At 50.3% G+C, this 21033-nt stretch overlaps 1 protein-coding gene across 1 annotated transcript in view; it reads right to left on the reverse strand.

Moving 5' to 3' along the window:
- Positions 1-21033, reverse strand: part of PLK5 (polo like kinase 5 (inactive)) — a 404540-nt gene that overhangs the window by 167444 nt on the left and 216063 nt on the right. Inside the window, exon 7 of the mRNA XM_069646658.1 lies at positions 13404-13602. Coding sequence (XP_069502759.1) covers positions 13404-13602 — 199 coding nt within the window. The remainder of the gene's footprint in view (positions 1-13403; positions 13603-21033) is intronic.

Raw genomic sequence — 21033 nt, forward strand, 5'->3', positions numbered from 1 at the left:
CTTGAGGAGGGTGAGGCCCTCATCCCAAATGTCGTCCAATAGAGGCACTGCGAGGACCGTCTTCCTCTTGGCCTCGCGCCGCTGATAAAGGAAACCTTCCTTCTTCTTCTCCTCAGGGCAGAGTTGGAAAAGCTTGGATGCCCTGGTGATCATGGAGTGGAACGATCCAATCTCGTCGGGCGGAGAAGCCCTGGTGGGAGGCGACGACGGTACATCCTCGTCGTATACCTCGTCGTCCGTACCCGTCGCTGCCGTGTCAGTCCCCGTATCATCCCCTCGGGTGGACAGGGAGGAGGGCTGGAAGGGGCGCGACGGCTGAAAAGGAGGTGGAGGATGGATCCTTCTTTTCTTGGTAGGGGGAACACCAGAAGGTCCCGGTTCTGGGTCCCCCGACGGGAGAGGTTCCGTCGGCAACGGTAGTCTCGTCCTTATCTCTGAGCATAAGGACTGTATAGCCAACAAAATGGCCGCCGAGTTGTCTCGCGGCGCTGGCAGAGGGGAATCCGACGGGCGATCAGGGGCCCCGTCGGTACCCTCGACGATGTCGTCGTCACCTGCGTCGGGATCCATCCCGACGGGCCGGTCTTCTTCCACGCCGAGGCCGTGGCTTAAGACCTCGACCAGCTCCTCCTCTGAGGTTGAGGCCGAATCTACGACGACGCCCTGCCCCCCCTTTTTCTTCCCCACGGGGGATTTCACGGGGGTCCTATCGATGGGCACAAAAGAGGACTCCCTCCGAGGTGGCAGGGAGACTCTGAGCCCAGAGGTTGCCACCACTGGTGTAGCCTCCACAGGCTGAGCCAGGGCCGCCGCGACAGTTTCGATAGAGGGCTTGGCCGGATGGATTAAGGCCTTCACCACCTTAGGTGCGCTCACCGCCTTATCCTTGAGGGGGGGGGACACTGCCTCGCTCCCCCTCCGCCTTCGAGCTCGACCGGGGCCTCTCCAGGAGCTTCGCTGGGTGCTCGGCCTTCCTCTTACCCGACCCAGAGCGTTGGCTCGTGGTTGATGGTGCCGGGGAGGGTGCGCCCTGCCTGGCGCCCGTAGAGCCCGACCGTTCGGCGCTCCCGGTGCCAGCGGACTCGCGGTGCTTGGCCTTATGTTGGACCCCCGTCGCCGGGGCGTCCTCAAAGGTCTTAGAAGACCGCTCGGATTTCTTCCTCTTCTTCTCGCCGGACGGGCTCTTCCCTTCTAGCCAGTTGGCGAGACGTTGATGGCGGTCCTTCATGGTCCGCTCCGACATGTTACCGCAAAACGCACAGTCCTTCTCCACGTGCGTCTTGTCCTCATGTAGGCAGTAAAGACAAAAAGAGCGTTCGTCCTCCTTGAAGACGTTCTGCAGCTGGCATCCAGGGCAGACCCTGAACAGCTTTCCGGGCATCGAGCTTCCCTTCTCCTGGGCCATGACCGGGCCTGAGAAACTTCTGGAGTCCTCCAAAAGCGTAGCTCGACGAAATCTTCACCCTTGAGGGGCGCAGACGAATCCGACACGGGTCCCCGTTGATCGGATGGAGAGTCGGTGGAGCTTGAGGCTCTTTTGACTGAAAAAACGAAGTTTTTGAGAAAAAACGTGAAAAAAATAGCACTAACGCTCGAGAGCAATAGCACGAGGATCCCAACACATGAACGTGCGGTAAAAATCTGAAGATGGCTGCCAGAGGCGGGGCTTAGGTAGAGGGCAGTCATTGGCTGTGGTCAGTATGACGCAGAGATCAGTGATTGGTTATTACTACGAAAGACAGATCAGAAACGAAACTGATACTGGTTTTTTCTTTACCGAGGATTCCCAGCCTGACGACGGGGAATATTCATGAGCATGTGAATCCATGCCAGACCCCATGCTGGAGAACACCTGGTCCTCTGTGCTCTGGTAAAGCTTGATTTTGAGTTTTGCCTGATCGTCCCAACCTAAAACTGCTGGGCCTTCCTGACTGAAGTATATTCTTGTGGTGGTCTCTCTCCCTTTAAACTCTACTTTCCCTTTGATGTAACCTAGTAGGTCGATGGATGCACCTCCGAAAACCGTGGGCTTGTGCCGGGGGCTGAGTACTTGGACTGTTTCTGTGCCCATCATCTCTTTGTATGTGCGAAGGGACAAGATAGTTAAGTCCGAGCCTGAGTCCACCATGACTCTCGTTTCCAAGCCGTTTATTTTGATGGCGCAGTGGGGCTTTTCTCTCCAGGCACGTGGGCTATTACGGTGGGCCTCCCTTCTTCGTCGGAGGAGGATTCCTTCTCTGCGTTGTACTCGCCATTGACATTGCTGACTTTTTTATTCCGCCATCTGCACACAATTTAAAAATGTCCTATCTTCTTGCACACTGAGCATTCTGTCTCTCTTGCTGGGCATTCCTTGTCATAGGCTAAGTGTTTGGTGCTGGTGCATCTAGGGCATTTCAACGGTTCTTTCCTTCCCCACTTCCCATCTCTCGTGTTGACGACTGGTTTCTCCTTCTTGGGTCGGAAAGCTATCGCTTGTACTTCGGCAGGGCTGTGTCCGCCTGCGTATTCTTTTCTTTTTCCTGTGGATTCTTCTACTGCCCTCGCAATCTCAACGGCCTTTTCCAGCTGTAATTCTTTTTCCAAAATAATTTTTTATCTTGCACTTTCCTGCTGTTGGTATGTACAATTAGCATGTCGTAAATCAGTCCATGTTACCAAAATTGCACAGTGCGGCTAATTCGCGTAGTTTGGTCACGTAGTCGTCCACTGGTTTGGACGCTTTCTGTTTGCGGCTATAGAACCTAATCCTGTGCACGACGGTATTCTCCTTCCTGGAAAATCATTTGACAATTCTCCTAACCGCCTCCTTAAATACATCGTCATTGTCGCCGGCCACTGGTTCAGGCATGAGGCTTTCAAACACCTGTTGACCTTCAACGCCTAGAGCATTCAGTAGCATGGCTCTGTACCTCGCCACCGTGTAGCCTGCGCCACCTAAAGCTTCCAGGTACGTAGTGAATAGGGGTTGCCATTGTGGCCATGGGATGGCAGGCCTACCTGGCGTTTGAAGAAACGTGGCGATGGGGTTGCTCCCTGTATGGCGCAGCGTGGGTTGAAGTCCTGAACCTCGTCGTCAATTATGTTGTAAAATGATGCACAATAGACTTGTGAGTTGCTGGGAGAACTCCTTTATTGTAGCTCCTACATCCGCTTCATTAATGCAGATATCACACTTAACTCTTAACTGTGGGGCAACAAGCCCTACAACAATGCTTGATGTAGATCTAGGGATAATGTTCAATAAATGAAAGATTGTCAGTTTTTAGGAGGAGCACCAGGAGCTGAACCTGCTCCATGCCCTCTGTTCCGGCTTCTGGCGCTTCGCGCTCGCTCTTTCACTTCCACCATCGCGCAAGATCTCGCGAGACTACGGGTCCCGCGATATCTCTACAGGGTGCTGCATCAAAGATCACCACCGCGGCCGGGCCTCTGTGGAGATGCCGTGCCCTGTAGCCTGTTGGGGTGCCACAACTATCATCACCACCTCTGTTGGGCGCTCCCTGTGGGGCCGGGGAGCACCACTCTGTCACCGCCTGCCACCTGGGCTGCTCCTTAGTATGCAACGTGACCCAAGTAGGAAGGGATATGAGTCATGATTGATGCTGGGTCCGCCCCCTGCCAAGACTTCCTGTGCCCGGGTGGAGAGAAAGAACTAAGGCATTGTGCTGCTATTTTTAACACTGGATTGCCTCTGACATAAGCAGCCCAGCTCGGACTCTAGAAAGGGCATCCATGCTGCTGACAATGTGCTGGGCAGCCACTGGTATACACAGTCCAGCTGTAAAGGACTTCCCAGGAGCATCAGAAAGGACCTTGACGCAGCTTTGGCTAGGCTGTCTCCCAAGTAAGATTTTGTGTGTAGTTTTGAAAGTGCACTATAGATGGATTTTTCTTATATGTTTTGAAGGACTTGTTTTAAAAATATTTTTAAAGAACTCTTTTTAGTTTTGAAAGACATTTGTTTTCTTTATTTCTTTCTTTTCTTCCCCAGGCAAGTGCTTATATGCTCCCACCCCACCCCTTTTTCAACTATTCTTGGCCCTGAAGATAGCCTTAGCTAGATCAATGAATTTATCTAGCCACGATTTTGATTTACAAGCCACTGTTAGCCACTCACTACCCTGAATCTCAGGCACCTCCCACAGTACCCCTGAACTCACAGGAACCTGCTCTAAGGAAGGCCTCTTCTTGCTCCTGTTCCCCTTACTCTCCCAACATCCTGACTACAGATGCTCAGACCTTTCTGCCTAGAGCTCATTTCTCCACCCTCTGTTCGTGCCTGCCTTGGGCCTGTCTGGCCTCCTTGTTCCTTCTGCTCTGTCTGGCTAGTTCCTCCTTATTGATGCTACCTATGACCACTGTCCCCACCTCCTCCAGACTACTACTTTTCTACCTTATTATCACCTCTTGTGCTGTTACAACCTCCTTTAAAAAAAAAAATGTTTTTATTTCAGGTTTTCACAAAAACAGACCAACATACATTGTAAAAAACATCAACACGACAACCCCCTTTTCCCCCCTCCCCTTCTCACCCCACTCGCCCCTAGTGACAGAGGGGGTCATTACGAGTGTGGCGGTAAGGGGTTAACGGCGCCCGTAAGGATGTCGGTGCCGTTAACCCCTTTCCGCCGCATTACGAGGTCTTTTAGCGGGACCCCACTAAGGCCAACTGGTAAAACCAGCCATCCTTAGCGGGAGCCGCTAAGGGACCAGGGAGCTAATAACGGGCCCATTATTAACAGGCCAGTTATTAGCTCCCTCCCCAGGGCTCGTTATTAGCTCCCTCCCCATTCCTATTCGAGCCCTAAGGGGGCTTGAATGGGAATGGGAATGGGCATTTTGAATGGGGACTTACCAGGTCCTCCAGGGTTGGAATGACCCGGTAAGTCACCATTCAGGGAACCCGGACCCGTACACGACTTTGGAGGCAAACATGGCGTTAATAGCACCGTGGCTACCTCCAAACTCGTAATGACCCCCAGAGCCTTCTCTAACTCTTTGTGAACTTAACCAACAAAACCTTCAGTTGAAGAATTTGGGGTAGGAATATGATGATGAATAACACTCATGCCCATGGCTGCCCGCTGCGCCTCACATATCTCTAAGGCATTAGTCCAGTTTGTGGGTGGTCCTCCCGAGGAGTTGCACTTCCTCCTCACCACCTTTGGACACCCCCCACTCCACTCTTTCTCTGTCTGTGTGTTGGACACCAATTTTCCTCAGTAATCCTTTCCATAGTACATATATTCAGTGCCACATTGACCCAGTCCCTCTTATCCAGGGTATGGGTGTCTTTCCATTTCATAACCAGGCAGGCCTTTGCCTCGAGCAGCAAGGGCGCTGCCGGCCCCCTGATCTTGCCCATGTCTCCATTAATTTCCTCCATCTCAAACAGGATCAGAAATGGCATTTTCGATCGCTGAACCCCTTCGATCTCCTTTATCCAATACAACACGTCATCCCAATACATCTGGACCCGTGGGCATCCCGACTGCATATACCAGTAATCAGGCCTTTCACAGCACTGGCGCCAGCACACAGGGCTTATAGTCGGAAACATTTTCGAAAGGCTGACAGGGTCATATTGCCACCTGTGATGGCATGCAGCATGTCCTGGCTGGAGATTGAAGTCTGAAGGCCCCTCTACACAGTTTCTGTCACAGTTCCATGTCTATATCTCTTTCCAGGTCCATTTCCCACTCCCGTCACACATTTTCGGTGGAACCCCTCCCCACCACCACCAATTATCTGTACATGGAGATCAGACCCTTTATTTCCAATCTCCTATCTAAAAGCTGTTCAAAGGGGGAGAAATCCCTCTGTATCTTTTCTATCTATTTCCCAGAGGTGAGGACCCCTTTCAATTGCAGATATGAGAAGACCAAGAGTGTACCCAAACCCAGCATCTCCTCAAGCTCTCCCACAGTAACAAATGTACTGTTTATCCACAATTGACCCACTCTCTCGAGTCCTGCCTCAAACCATGCATGAAACCTCTCCGGATTGGGGATTGAATCCCGGATTTCCGGAGCCCACGGATGGCTCAGAGGGGAGGGCCAAGTCGTCACCCCATGCATTCCTGTGTCCTGTCTCCATATGGCTCATATCGTGCCCAGGAAGAGGTGATCGTGGATTCTACAGGGGAGCCGGCCTTTGGGCACCCACAGCCTTTCCCCAACCATGGCAGGGGCCATGTGGAAGTTATCTAAAACCACCCATTGGTATTCTTTCTACATCCAGAGGTGTTGAGGACTCTCAGTTGCGAGGCTTTGTATTATAATTTGATGTTGAGAAGCACCCCCACCCCCCTCTGTCTTTTAATAAGGTAAGAGCCTCAAAGGATATTCTCGGCTTCTTCCACTGCCACAGGAATGTCAAACTCGAGATTTTAACTTCCTGGAAAAATGCTGCAGGGACACTGATGGGGAGCATTTGGTATGCATACAGGAACCTCGGTAAGCACACCATCTTGGGGGCTTTTAGACATCTGATCCACAAAATGGTCAGTTTCCCCCATTTATCGAGGTCTGTCCGAAAACCCGGAGAGCAACCTGGGGTAATTCGCCTGATATAGATCTGCCAGGTCCCTTGTGAAATTAACACCCAGGTACCTCAATTTGCCTAGGCTAACGCCCAGCCCCAGAGGAGATAACCTTTTTACATCCCCATCCCCCTGCCTATTCAGTGGAAACTGAATCAATTTCGATCTGTTGATCTTGAACCTTGAGAGATCACTGTATTCATCAATCTTGTGACCCTGGGTACGGACGTTCGGGGGTTCCTCATGTGTATATGATCTGCATATAATGCGACTTTGTAGTCCAATCCCCCCACCCGGAGCACCTCTACCCCTGGGTCGGCCCTAATTTGCTGTGCAAGTGGTTCTAAGGAGAGTGAAAACAGGATCAGCGAAAGGGAACAGCCCTGTCTTGTATCCCTACTCAAGGGAAACCATTGGGAAAAGCCGCCATTGACTGCGACACAGGCTTGAGGACCCATAAACTGCCATAATCCCTCGCCGAAACGTGGACCCAAACCAACTTTGCCCAACAGCTCCTTGAGGAAGCCCCATTCAACCCTATCAAAGGCTTTTCCTGCATCTACTGAGAGAAGAACAGGGTCTTGTCCCATTCTCTGCGCTTCGTGGATCAGATGTAAGTTCTTGCAGAGCGTATCCGCCTCCTGGTGTCCCTTTATAAAGCCCACTTGGTCTGAATGGATCAATCGGGGCATGTGCGTCTCCAGTCTAGCTGGCACAACCCGGGTATAAATCTTGGCATCGATGTACAGGAGTGAGATGGGGCGGTAAGACCCACATCTCTGGGTGCCCCTGCCCCCCTTAGGTTAACTGTGATCATTTCCCTTGAGAAAGTTTATTGGGCCTCCCCTGTTATCAGGATATCGTTGAAGAGTTCTACCATAAATGGAATTAGAGGGGCTAGAAAGGACTTGTAAAATCCCGCTGTGAAGTCATCCTCTCCCGGAACCTTCCTGGCTGTAATCCTTCCCACCACCCTCTTAATTACATTGGCCGTTATTGGGGATTCAAGGGCCCCGGCATCCTCTTGGGAGAGCCTCGGCATCTGAACTCCATCTAAATATCGCATTGTTCCCTTAATATCTATGTCAACACCCATTTTATAGAGGTCTTCATAATATGCTGCAAACGCCTATCGGATATGATATGTCATTTATAACGCGCCTATACACAAGTGTTTCAAGGCACGACAAGGCAAGGTAGGGGAAACAGAGGGAAGACGGAGACAACGATACTACTAGGCCAGGTGACATTGAGACTGCGCAGGTGCAGTAGGGGGTGTGTGGAAGGTAAAAGAGCAGGGCACCGGGGGGGGGGGATGCAGCGCAGTACAAAGGATAACAGTAAAATAAACAAAGACAATAAATAAAAGTGCGGCCAGCTGGTGGCAAGTGCAAGGATAAATGCAGATATCAGGTGTCAAGTACACGTAGGGTCTGTAGGGATACAGAAACAGTCCGTGAGTACAAGGGTTGCCAGGGGGGCAGTGCAGGTGTGCAATTGGCGGGGAGGTGACCTGGGCCGAGTTCAGAAGGTAGCCAGGTAACCAGTGCAGTTTCAGAATCAGCCAGGAGATCAGCAGGGGAGAGGACAGAAAGCAGAAGCAAAGAGGAAGGTCTTGAGGTGCTTCCGGAACCGGAGATGGTTCTCCTCAAGTTTCAGAGAGGCAGGGGGGCTGTTCCAGAGGGAGGCCCCAGCAGAAGAAAGAGATCTAACACCAACTCGCTGCATGGAGAAGTGGCTAACCCTGAGGGAGTTGGAGACGGATGAGCGAAGAGCTTGAGAAGGAAAATATTTGGGAAGAGAGAGTTGAAGGTATTGAGGTCCCAGGCCCCAGAAGGCCTTCTAGACAGTGCAGAAGGTTTTGAACTTAATCCTCGCTGCCACTGGGAGCCAGTGCAGAGATTTCAGTCCTGGAGAGATACAATCCCTGGGCTTGCGGCCAGGGGCAAATCTTGCAGTCCTGTTTTGGGTGAGTTGCAGAGGGCGGAGAATAAAGGCAGGTCGATTTAAAAAGAGGCTGTTGCAGTAGTCAAGCCTAGAGAGAACCAGAACTCTGGAGACAGTGAGCTTCTGGGGGAAGGAGAGGAAAGGAAGAATACCTCTGAGGAGGTGCAGCTAGTAGTGTGACTTCTTAGAGAAGTCTGAGATGTGAGGAGAGAAGGAAAGTGTGGAGTCAAAGATGACCCTGAGGTTTTTAGCCTCAAAGGTGGGAGCACGAAGAGGGCCAAGAGAGGCCGGCCAAAGAGTGACAGGAAAGGAGGGAGCAGGTGTCACGATGAGGAGAATCTCTGTCTTACTGGCATTGAGGAAGAGATCATTGGCGGCACACCACTCCTGGATGGCGGACAGACAATCAGAGATGAGAGACGGAGAGAAGGTGGCTGAAGGGAGCCTGGAAATGAGCTGAGTGTCATCCGCATAGCACTGAAAGTTGGGGCAGATAACAGTTGAATAGCCAGGGAGGGGTTAGACTCCTGGGGAACACCAAAGGTAGAGATAGAGATAGGGGAGAGGAAGAACCTGAGTTGGACCTGGGAGAGTTGATCGGAGAGGAAGGAGGTCAGCCAAGCCACGGCCTGATCAGGGATACCCATGTTATCACAGAGATGGTTGAGCAGGATGGCATAGATGACCGTGTCAAAGGCAGAAGAGAGATCAAGTAAGATGAGGACACAGGGGGGTGTTGGAATTGAGGTTGGAGAGCAGGTTTTCACGGATGTTCAGGAGAGCACTTTCCGTGCTTCTGGCAGCTCTGAAGCCAGAGTGATGGTCATGGAGACAACCAACAGATTCAGAGTGAAGGTTAAGCTGGGAGACTGCCAGCTTTTCCAGGGGTTTGCCCAGGAAAGGAGTGATGGAGTTTGGAAGATAGTTAGCCGGGCAGGAAGTGTCGGCAGAGGGTTTCTTAAGAAGAGGTTGCACAAGGGAGTGCATAAGGAGGCAGGGGAAGACTCCAGTGGCGAAGCAGTGGTTGCAGAAATCAGCCAGAGCAGAAGCCAGGGTGTCAATGTGGTCCTTGATGATTTTGGAGGAACAGGGGGGAACCTGTTTTAACAAGACTTTCATAGATCAGACTTGTCTAGAAACCTCGTCAAAGGAGAACCGGGGAAAGGCAGAGGTGACCTGAAGAAGGGCTAGAGGAAGAGCAGGGAGTAGAGGGTGGAGGAGGAGAGGAAGAGAATTAGGACAGGATGTCCTGAGTTTTAGACATGAAATGAGAAGCCAGAGCCGTGCAGAGGGTCTGGGAGGGGATCGGAGAGGTAGAGACTGCTGCAGGATTGGCCAGCTCCTTGCTGATTTTAAAGAGTTCGGTCAAGCAGTTAGATGCCGCGGAGAGGCAGGCTTGGATGTGGGCTTTCTTCTTGGTGCGGATAGAGAGCTATTGCCGTTGGAGCAAGCAGCAGTCCAGTTTGTCAGGGCATGTACTGGAAGCACGCCATTTCCTCTCAGCCACCCGGCACTTGCTTTTTTAGGGTGACGAGGTATGAGTCGTACCAAGAGTTGCACTTGGCTTTGGGTTTCAAGCAGAACCTCATGATAGGGGCAAGAACATTGAGAGTATCAGATATAGCAGAGGGGAGCATGGAAAGGGCTGTGTCAGGTTGTGAGTCAGCTAGGGGGGGAAGTGGGGTGGCAGCGAAAGCCTCAACTGACACATGCTTCATGGGTCGGATAACCGAGAAGGTAGGTGGCAGTACTGGATTTGGCTTGGCTTGGAACACTTCCCGCACTTGGTCCTCGGTTTTCCCCACCCCTTCTATGGTCGTAACCCACTTATCTGTGCGCTGGTCCCTCAGTATCGCTACGAGCAAAGCATCTGCTTTGTCTCCCTTTTCATAGAACGTTTGTTTCGGGAATTGTAATTTCCTGACTATTTAGCCCTCCTCAAGCAGACGTAATTCTTACCTTTCCTTTTCCCCCTCCAAGATCCTTTCTTCCCTACCCTTGGTGGTGTCCCTTTCAACTCTTGCTCAACTGGGCGATCTCAATTCTTAACCTTTTTTCAATTAATTCCCGCTCCTGCTTTTTCCAGGCCCCTTCCCTGATTAGAATCCCCCCATGTTGCCTTCCCCGCTTCCCACACCTGTTTTCTTTGGGACCTCCCCCATATTGTTTGTTTTGAAATGCTCCAACAATCTTCTTGGTTAGTTCCTCATGGAACACCGGGTCTTTCCATAAGGAATCGTTGCACCTCCATTTAGACCCCCTGGGTGCCATCCCCTCTAAATTCAGGTCCACCAGAACCAAATTGTGATCCGACCACGTGATCGGGGAGATCTCTGAACTCACAGCCTCTTCCCATAGGCCCCTTGATATATAGACATAGTCATTCTGGTGAAAGTGTGGGGCTGAGTAAAAGGTATACCCTTGTTCCTCTGGGTGTAGATGTCTCCACACGTCCCATAGCCCGTAGACCTCCACAACCTCCCCATACGCTGGCCTAGACATTCCATCCGTACTTCCCTCCCGGGTCTGTCTGTCGACCTTTGGATCCACCCACATAAATGCCCTCCAAGAATTATATGGCCCGTGGCTTCGAGCATTATCTTTGGGATGTTTTTGGTGAGATACCTCTGTTGCCCCTGGTTTGGACAGTAGACTATCGCAAATCTGAACCTCATTTTTATTATGGTCCCCGAAATCAGGAGGGCCCTTCCCTCTTCATCGGCCCAGACTGTCGTTACCTCCATCCTTAGCCCTTTTACAATGAGAATCTCGACCCCGGCCTTACTGAGCGGCTCTGACAACCAATATTCCTGTCCAAGTGCCCTGCCCTGTACCCTCCGCTCCTCACCCCTGGCTTATTTAGTTTCCTGCAGGAACAGGACGTAGAAACACGCTCTACGGAATTCCCTGGCTACCAATGATCTCTTTGTGGGCAAGTTCATCCCATTTACGTTCAGAGTCCCCACCCTCAAGAGGCCTTCACCCTTGCTTCCTAGTACTACCACCATTCTTCCCTCTCCTCTGACCCATAATCGCTCTGGGCGGCCTGTGCTCATAATTCCACTACCCACTAACTGATAAACACCACACTGAGGAGACCCTTGTCCTACCCCACTTGAAAACAACCCCCCCTCCTGTAGCCACCCCGGCGCCCATATCCCCCCAGTTAACTTCATCCGAGAAAGATCCGACCAGCAGTTGGAACCTGCTCCCCTCCAGTCCCATCTACTTCAAAAATCTCCTAATGCCTGAGCCCCCCCGCACATATCACCTATGACAAACCCCCTTTCCCTCCCTTGCATCAGCATACCTCACCAAATGAAATCATGTCCCGGGAGGCCCCGGTCCAGTGCGATAGACCTGAATCTGTGCAACCTGGTCAGGCATCTCCAGCAGGCAACGTGTTCAGTTTCCTATATTTCCTGGATCCCAGCATTCTTCTCCTCCTGGAACCCTTAATAAACCACTGCTTGTCACCTGCCACTGTGTCTCCCTGATTCTCTGAGGGTCCGGCTTCTTCAAGTAATTCTCCAGAGGCTTTCGAATGTCTTCTTCTGTCATTAACCTGTATTTCTGGCCGTCCACTTCATGTCCACGCGATCTTATCAGGGGTGCGTGCCAGTATCCTTTGTCAAAGGGGTCCTGACCTCCAGGTAATCACGCCTGCGGTGGTCCTAGTGGCCCCTCCCCGCCTATGTGCCTTTCACTTGCAGTTTTATGTGAGGGGGGGTCACCCTTTAGCACATCAAGCTATGCTTTGGCTTGTTCAGGGGCGCCCTAGCCCAATCCACCTGGTTCCTTCCTGTTGAGTAAAGTGTGGCACTCCAATCCAACTTGTGCAACCTGTGCAAGGGGATGTGCATCGGCTCAAGTCAACTGGGTGGCTTTATCCTGCCTCTCCATGTTTTGTGCAAATCTAATGGAGCTCAGGAGAGGGGGCCAAACCGTCCCGCTATCCCCCTTATCACGGTGGCACTTGCTGGTGATCCGTAATATGCTGGTGGTCGGGTCGGGCACAAGGCGAGGGAGGCTCCGCCCCCACCCGAAGACTGTCTGGTCCTTTCTACTGGCCCAGGCCTCCTTACCTTTGCCGTCCATTCCGGGACGCTGCCAGTGCTCCGTTCCTTCCCCCAGCAAGTCACTACTCTTGTGGCGCTGACGATTGGGTGATGGGGCCCTGTGAGTGGGGGCGGGGGTAGTGCCGGTCACAAGGAGAGGGAAGTCAAGGCGCCAGTCCCGCTGCTTGATGGGACTCAAGCACTGCTCCGGTACACCTCCTCCGCTTCACCCCCTTCGTTCGCCGTCACTTCGTTCTCCAGTCTCCCTCCGTGTGTAGAATCTACTTTCCCGCAAACCCTGCACTGTGGCCTTCATGTATTGGATGGGGGGGCAGTCAGTGCTTCAGGGTCCTCCGACGTGGGGGCCCAGTTGCCCCTCCCCCTGACTTCAGGTCCGGGTGGGCCTTTCCTCAGGGCTGCAAGTGCCTGCTTTCTCATGGGGAGGCTTCTCCTCTCCACGTTGCCTCTCTGCGTCGTCTGGTTCTCCCTTTTGCCGGGTGCCCCGGGACACCAAACTTCACCCGAGTGGTCAGTTGTTTGCATCCATGACCCTGCAGTTCCTTCTCAAAAGGGGGGAGGTCATTTAGGGGGGGGGGGGGGGCTCAGAACCCAAAACGGCTCTTTAAGCAACGGAGCTCTGGCCTCAGTCACCAGCTGCTCCTTGTTACACCTCCTCCAATTGTCACCATCTGCCTGCTACCACTTCCTTCTGATGTTACCCCATCTTCCATAATACCACCTTCACCTGTTTCGACCAACTCTTCCTTATTACCACATCCTCTATCACCTCCTCTTCCTGATTACCAACTAAAATTAAATTATAAATGACAAATGTGATTAATGTTTTTTTGTACCTGTGTGAAGAAGCGGTGTCCCAGGATCTCCAGCAGGGATGGCCGCTCCAAGGGGTTTGTTGCCAGGAGTCTCCTGATGAGGCTTCGGGCATCAGGTGAAATGTGATCTGGCGTAGTGTACGTGCCGTCACTGATAGATTGGTACATCTTTCTCAGAGGTTGACACTTAAATGGTGAGATGCCGGCGAGCAGTGTGTACCTGCAAGAGACATAGAGAAGGACTGTTATGTATATAAAAGCAATGGTGAAGGATGCATGGCATCTGGGACCACAGTGGATCATCTGCACCGTGCCTCTTATCAGTGAAGGGCCCCCCTTTGACTGGGGTCCAAATCAGTGCAGGGTACTCCTACATTCGCCTCACCCCTCATGGGTTCTTCTGAATATTGTGTCTGCTTCTTGAGTAGTCCCACTTCACACTGGGACTGGTAAGTGTTGGGTAAGCCTGTCCTGAGTACTGGTCTCTCATAGGCTTCCCTTTGTCTGCATGCTTATCTGTGTCTATATTGACCTGATCAGTAAAATATTCCACTGCTTTTATGATGGATTGCTGAAGGGTTCTGATTATCCAGAATCCAGATGTCCCATACGTCTGGGTGCCAATCAACAACATTAGCCCTGAATCTGGAACCTGAAGGATTCCTCTACTCTGTATTTTGTTCACTGATGGGTTTCAATGTGCTTGCCAGGAATGTGAATAGTGACAGGTTTTCTTGCATCCAGTGCTTGATAATTAAAGAGTTCTCCTGTACGTGGGTCCCAATCAGAGATGGGTTTCCCTATATATGAGGCACAATTATTGAGGGTTTTCTGTACTAAGGGGTCTGATGTGTGATGAGTTCCCCTGCAGCTAGAACTTGTTCAGTGACAGGCATCTGTCATCTGTGGCTTCATCAGTGACTGGCTTCCCCGTGTTTTGGGCCAAAGCGCTTACAAACCCAAGATGGGAGCACCTGTCTGTGGAGCCTTTTCTGAAATAGGATACCATGCTTCATTATTTTTATAAGGGGTATTTATTGAGTGCAACAGAGAGCTTTACATTCATAGGGGGAAGAACCTAGTGAGGGAAGCAGAGAAACAATGGAGTAGGGAGCTAACAACGCGGGTGGGTAATCGAGCAGTTTGACAGCAGGGAATCTACAAGCAACCCGGCGAGTAAACAGTGGAGAGCAGATGACCCAGTCTCAGGTAGGGTGGAGGTGTATGGACCTAGGTGTTAGGGAGGAGCCATTCCTTGAAGTGGAGGGCCTTAAGCTTCTTCCTAAACTGCAGAAGTGACAGGGCAAGCCTGATGTTGACTGGGAGGAGTTACCAGAGTCTTTGTGTATAGACAGAGAAGGCCTGTCTTCTGCTTCATTTCTTCCTGTACAGGCACATGTCCTTCTGGTAGATCGTCAGCCTCCGGAGAGGCTGAGTTTCTCAGTGAGGTTGCTTGGGGAATTCAGGGTGACAGCCTTGTAGAAGATGTAGCAGGATTTGAAGATGATATGGGCTTACAGCTGCAGCCTGTGCAGTGTGATGAGGGTCATAGTGATGTGGTTGTATTTGTGGAGACCTTTGAGTCAAGCTACAGCATGTAGGACACATCACAGGGGTCCCAGGGTAGTCACCGGAAAGCCTTCCAAAAGGGCATTGCCACCAACAAGGTGGAAGAGGACCAAGGCTTAGCCAGCAGATCTTTAGTTGTTTTTTGGGAGAAAGGCTTGTTTTTCTGCAGGAAAGAAAGTTGGCACCATGCCTTGTGTGTTTTCCTTGCTATGTGTTTTTTGAAGGAGAGGTTTCTGTCGATATCAAGCCCAAGGGACTTGGTGCAGGTGGTCAGGTGGTGGAAGAGAGAATCAAGGCTTAGACAGCAGATCTTAAGTTGTTTTCTGGGGGAAAGGCTTGTTTTTCTGCAGGAGAGAAAGTTGGCACCAGGCCGTTGGTGTTTTCCTTGCTATGTGTTGTTTGAAGGAGAGGTTTATGTCTATGTCAAACCCAAGGGACTTGGTGCAGGTGGTCAATTGGGGTGTGAAGCCCTTTAGGTTTATAGCAGAGAGCCAGATCTGGATGTCATGGTGTTTGATATTGTTGGTCAGCAGTAGGAATTCAGTTTTGGTGAGGTTGAGCTTCAGGTGACAACCACAACTGGAGGAGTGTGAGGAAGGCATTGTGCCTGTCTTCATTGGAGGATATTTTGAGGTAGAGCAGTGTGCCATCTGTATTTTGGTGGATATGGATGTTGTGTGGAGCGTGCAGGGTTTCAAGCAGGTAGAGGATGGCTCCTTGCAGTACTCCACAAGTGATGGTTGGAGTTGGTGATTTGGGGGAATTGATTTGCAAAAACTGGTGGTGATTAGCAAGGTACAATCTGAACCAGCTGAGGACGATCTCTCTGTTCCCCATGCAACAATGTAGGTTGTCGGTGAGTGTCTGGTGGTCTACTATGTTGAATTCTGCTGAGTGCTGTGACAAATTGCAGGAATTCAACCCTTCTCCCTAAGGGGGAGCCCGCCTCTGTGACGCTAGGGAGGTGAGCTTGCTCCACAATACCCTCTCTAGGGGTAGAGGCAAGTGGGACCTCACCGGGAGAGACTCCCCCTTTGGGGACAAGGATTCCCATTCCACTCCCAAAATAACCTTTTTGATAACAATATCTGTGAAGATGAAACCAAAATGTGTTATTGCCAACATGAAATAGAAAATCTCCTAAGCTCAACATTGCACTGGGACGGAGAGGACATATGGAGGAGAAGAGAACCTACAAGAGAAAGAGGAAAAAGAACCAAAGGACCAAAGGCGTATGCAGGGGTAATCCCTATGGATACATCAGTGCAAGAAAGGGAAGGAGCTTGGGAAAGTGAAATAAGAGCCTGCGCGTTTCAAAAGGGCACAGCCACTGACTTCGGGGGAAGCAGAGGTGAGACGCACCGCGACCTGCAGCCGTGAGAGACAGAGAGGTACAGTTGTTAGCAAGGAAGCCTGGGGGAAGTGAAGCTGGATGTGTGGCGTCCCGAAATCGAGAAAGTGAACGCACCAGAGACTGATGGCACAACCACAGAAGGTTTCTAGTGGAGCAAGGGTCCTTTCAACAACGCCACACTCATTCTGCCACGGCAGACAAGGGACAAGCAGGTACACGTGCTACCGGATAGCCATCTAAGGCGAACCGAGTGCAGAAAAGCTGGCAAAAAAACACGAGACGCCAGAGTAGAAGGAGAGGAAGCTGATCTTCAACTAATAAAAACTAAGGCGATGTTAAGGTAATACGGATAACGGGAGACCAGGTGGAGTGAATGAGAAGTGTTATTGGAACACTCACACTCGTCACATTTACGAGAACGATAACATCACAAGACCAGAAAGAGGTGTGAAAGAGAAGTATTATTGGAACACTCATAATTGTCAAAGTCAAGAGAAAGATAACATAACAAGACCATAAAGGAGAGTGAATGAGAATCCTTATTGGAATGCTCATACTCGTCTCAGTCAAGAGGGATATATTGTGAAGTCCATACAAAGAGAGGTGAAATAGAGATGCTGGTAGCGACTGTTAGGACTGGCTTTCTATATGCTGACCTGGCGGACAGATGTATAGGAGACCACCCTATGCCATGGACAGGGATAACTCTCGGAGCTATAGCCAAACCAGTTCAAGGCAGCAAGGTGAGCGGTCAAGGTTAAATCCCAGGAAGGGTGAGCTTGGTAAGTGGTCTACAATGAGTCCAAAAGGTAAGTAGATAAGGATAACCATTAGACAATCAATTATAAAAATGACATTTATTATACGGCCAAACATACACCATTATTTTTATTATTTTTATAACTGATTGTCTAAGGGTTATCCTTGTCTACTTACCTTTTGGACTCATTGTAGTCCCCTTACCAAGCTCACCCTTCCTGAGACTTAGCCTTTACCACTCGCCTTGCTACCTTTAACTAGTTTGTCTATAGATCCCAGAGTTGTCCCTGTCCCAATCATAGGGTGTTCTCGTATACATCTGTCCACCAGGCCCGAGTTTGGAAAAACAGCCCTAACAAATTGGTGGTAGCGGTAGGATTTGTTCCACTAGTCAGAGGACACTCTGTTGTAACTAACAAACTGTTCCATGCTTTCGGGAGTCTTGCGCGAGCAAGCATTGGCAAAGCCAAAGTGTTGCAAAACTTTCAAAAAGTTACCAACTTTGACAAGAGGAAGATAGGGGCCAGGTAAATATCACTATAACTCACTAACTGATCTCTGAGTCTTCATAGGTCTTGGCAGATCTTCAGAAGATTGTCCAAGGTCGCGTTTCCCGCTGTCAGCTTGGGTCCTCGATGCCCAGAGGTTGCAGGTTCGAGCAATTCTCTGGTCGGCGACTGTTGCTGATGCAAGTGCTTCAGGATGGAGAATGCAGATCAGGATGGAGACTGCAGAAGAACTTGATGCAGGGCCCTTCTTAGAACAGTGCTGGATGCGGAAAAATTGTTTTGGAAGACGGCCACCGATTCACGATGACATGGGAGGACACACTTGTCGCAGTCAGACTTTGCCTCCTATCTCAGATTCCCTCAATGCTGGCACCACGGAATGTGGCTGGGCTGGGTCTAGTAGCACAAGCTGTCGATCCAAGGTTCCAAGCCTCAATGCAGAACAGTGACGTCTGCAGCGTGGTAGCCCCAGCTCAGAGCTGGCCAGCCACTGGGGGTTCCATGAGCACTTCCAATGGCTCTTCTTTGCAGGACACCGTGCTGGTGTCAAGGGTGATTGTTCCCACCACCCCACGGGCCGAAGCTCCTTTGCAGGACTTCTGGATATTACAAGCCAGACAGGGCTCTTCCAGCACAGAAGCAGTCTGGCAGCAGGACGGGATACTTGGCTCCTTCATGATAATCCAGGATCCCTCTGGAGCATGTCTGTAGGACTCCTCTTCTTAAGTCAAGGGAGTGCTCAGACCTTGCAATGGCAAGATCTGCTCCACTCATGCACACCAACAGTGGTTCTGTCACGGACCACTGAGGGTCTCATGCAAGCATGCACACCAGACATTCAGGCACCAGTATGTGGATTAGACCACACCGTCTCAGCCCACTTTCTGGGAAAACCCACATATGGTTCTGCACTAGCCTGCGAAAACAAAGGCTTTCCTGGGCAAGTGCATGACCTTAAAAGGAATTTCTTGAAGTGGCAGGGCAGGAAGGGGGTCACAGAACAAGATGGCCAAAAGAACAGGCAAAAACATTGTGGTATGGCCATGTTGGGAGACTTGCCACAGTTAGTAGCCACATACGGTAAACGCGGTAGTGCTGTAGAAAAGTATTGCGAAAATAGTAAAAATGTAACTGCTGCCATCAGCTTGTCTTTTAGGCACATCAAAGGTTACCAAAAATACTCTGTGTGTTGGCCTAGGGTCAAATATAAATAACTCCATTACACTGCGTGGTAAAATGCATTGTGCAATCATACCCAAAAGGGATAACATGTAACAATAAAAAGGAAACATAGTTTCCCAGTAATGGCAGCCTTAAGGAGTAGTCAGTTTCGCCAGGACGAATGAGCAAAAAGTCAGTGAGTGTAGCTGAGGGCTTCACTTTACTGGAAAAAAGTCAGGTCAGATTACAAAATAAAAGCAACAAGTTTGGGGATCCATAGAAATGGAGGGAAAGTTGCCTAAGGAGAAATATTTCCCAACAGTGATCCAATTCATAGCATCTCATACTAAGAAGGCCTAAGTCAAATATCTGGTCAAAATATAAAGGAGAAATCTGAGAATAAGCTGGACATTGTAGATATATATCGAGACACAAAACCAAGGGTAATTAAAGACTATGAACTATGCATGAAACTAAGAAATAGTTCAGAAGGAAAAGATACTTGTTGGATAAGTTTACCAGGGGAGGAGACAAGGAACACTCCTTACAGAGGAAAGAAGAGAAGAAGCAAAAGTCTAAAACAATAATGAATGAACTGTACAAACTGATAAAAGTAATCACTAAAGACTATCTAAAGATCATCTTTTGAAAAGAGGTTGAGAGATAAACCAACGGACCTCAGGAGAAGAGAGGTATTCTTCTGACTTTGAGATAATAAAATAGTGGTAGGGTCAGATAGGTTAGAGTTGGATGGTGGACCGTTTTGTTTACCGACATTCAATGACGTTTGACAAATACCGTAGCTAGTTTCGTTAGGTAGGGACGCCTTATAGAATAGGGAAAAATAGGGTTTATTCATTTTCTTTAATAAAAATACCAGTGAAATGACCAGAGTCTGTGTCCTTCTTCTGACCTACCACAGTGATCAAGGAGAACCAAAAGGCAAGGATGACTATCATGGCATGGTATGGTTTATTTATAAAGCGCCTACACACAGGCAAGTGTTTCAATGTGCTCCAGCAGGGTGGAAACATGGGGAAAAACAACAGTCGCTCAGAGCCCTTGACATTTTGAGACAATAATAGTCTGCAAAGGCAGAGTAAGTGTGTAAAATACATTGAACTTTTGAGATACCTCAAATAGGCCTGACAGCGATTCTGCAGTTTTACCAGAGCAATTAAGGGGGTGAAGACAAGGGAGAACAGAAGACAATCTTTGGCAGGTGCGTATGGATCATGCAACTGCACAGATGGTCAAAGGGAGGGGTGAGGTCCAAGTGCACCCGGTCAGTGGAGACTGAGGTAAGTGCAGAGAGAGCCACTCTCTTGGGATATTCTGAAGTGCAGTGAATGTGGGGTGTAGTTGACCTGAGGCAAGTGCAAAAGAGGACTGGCGGGGGTGCCAGGGACCTGTGAGACTCTGGTGTACACCAGGCGGCCAGTCAGCAAGCTGTAAGGAAGAGGAGGGAGAGAGGGAAAGAGCAGAGAGGGTATAGCAGGGTATAAGGAGAGAGAAGGAAGAGGAGAAGAGGAAGGTCTTGAGGAGTTTACAGAACTTAATAAGATCAGGCTCAAGATGGAGGGCGGCAGTGAGGCTATTCCAGAGGGAGGCACCTGCTGAGGATAAGGATCTCCCTCCAAATCTCTGCTTGGAGAACCGGCTCACTCGCAGAAGGTTGGAGGTAGATGAGCGAAGGGCTCGTGAGGTACAGTATTTAGGTAGGCAGTGTTGCAAGTAGGTCGGTCCAAGGCCCCAGAAAGGCTTGTGAACAATGCAGAGGGTCTTGAACTTGATCTGTGCAGCCACAGGGAGCCAGTGAAGGGATTTCAGCGCCAGAGAGATGTGGTCCCTGGGATTGAGGCCAAGGATAAGTCTTACGGTTCTGTTCTGGATGAGTTGCAGAGGCCGCAGGGAAGAAGAAGGGAGGTTGAGGAGGAGGCTGTTGCAATAGTCCAGCCTAGAGAGAACCAAGACTCTGGAGACAGTGTGCCGCTGGGGGAAAGTGAGAAAAGGTAGAGTACCTCTAAGGAGGTGTAGCTGATAGACTTTTTGGAGATTTCCGAAATGTGAAATGAGAAGGATAGAGTGGAGTCAAAACGTTCCCCCAGGTTTCCTGCCTCACAAGTGGGTGTGGGCAAGGGCCAAGGGAGGATGGCCAGAGTGAAAGTGGGAAAGCGGGAGCAGGGGTCCCAATGCACACAATCTCTGTCTTACTGGCATTGAGACAGAGGTCGTTTGCAGCACAACATGACTGAATAGCAGACAGACAGTCAGATATGAGCAAGGAGGAGGAGGCGGC

The sequence above is a fragment of the Ambystoma mexicanum genome, chromosome 1p (assembly GCF_040938575.1).
Source record: "Ambystoma mexicanum isolate Mex_15411 chromosome 1p, UKY_AmexF1_1, whole genome shotgun sequence".
NCBI classification, from domain to species: domain Eukaryota; kingdom Metazoa; phylum Chordata; class Amphibia; order Caudata; family Ambystomatidae; genus Ambystoma; species Ambystoma mexicanum.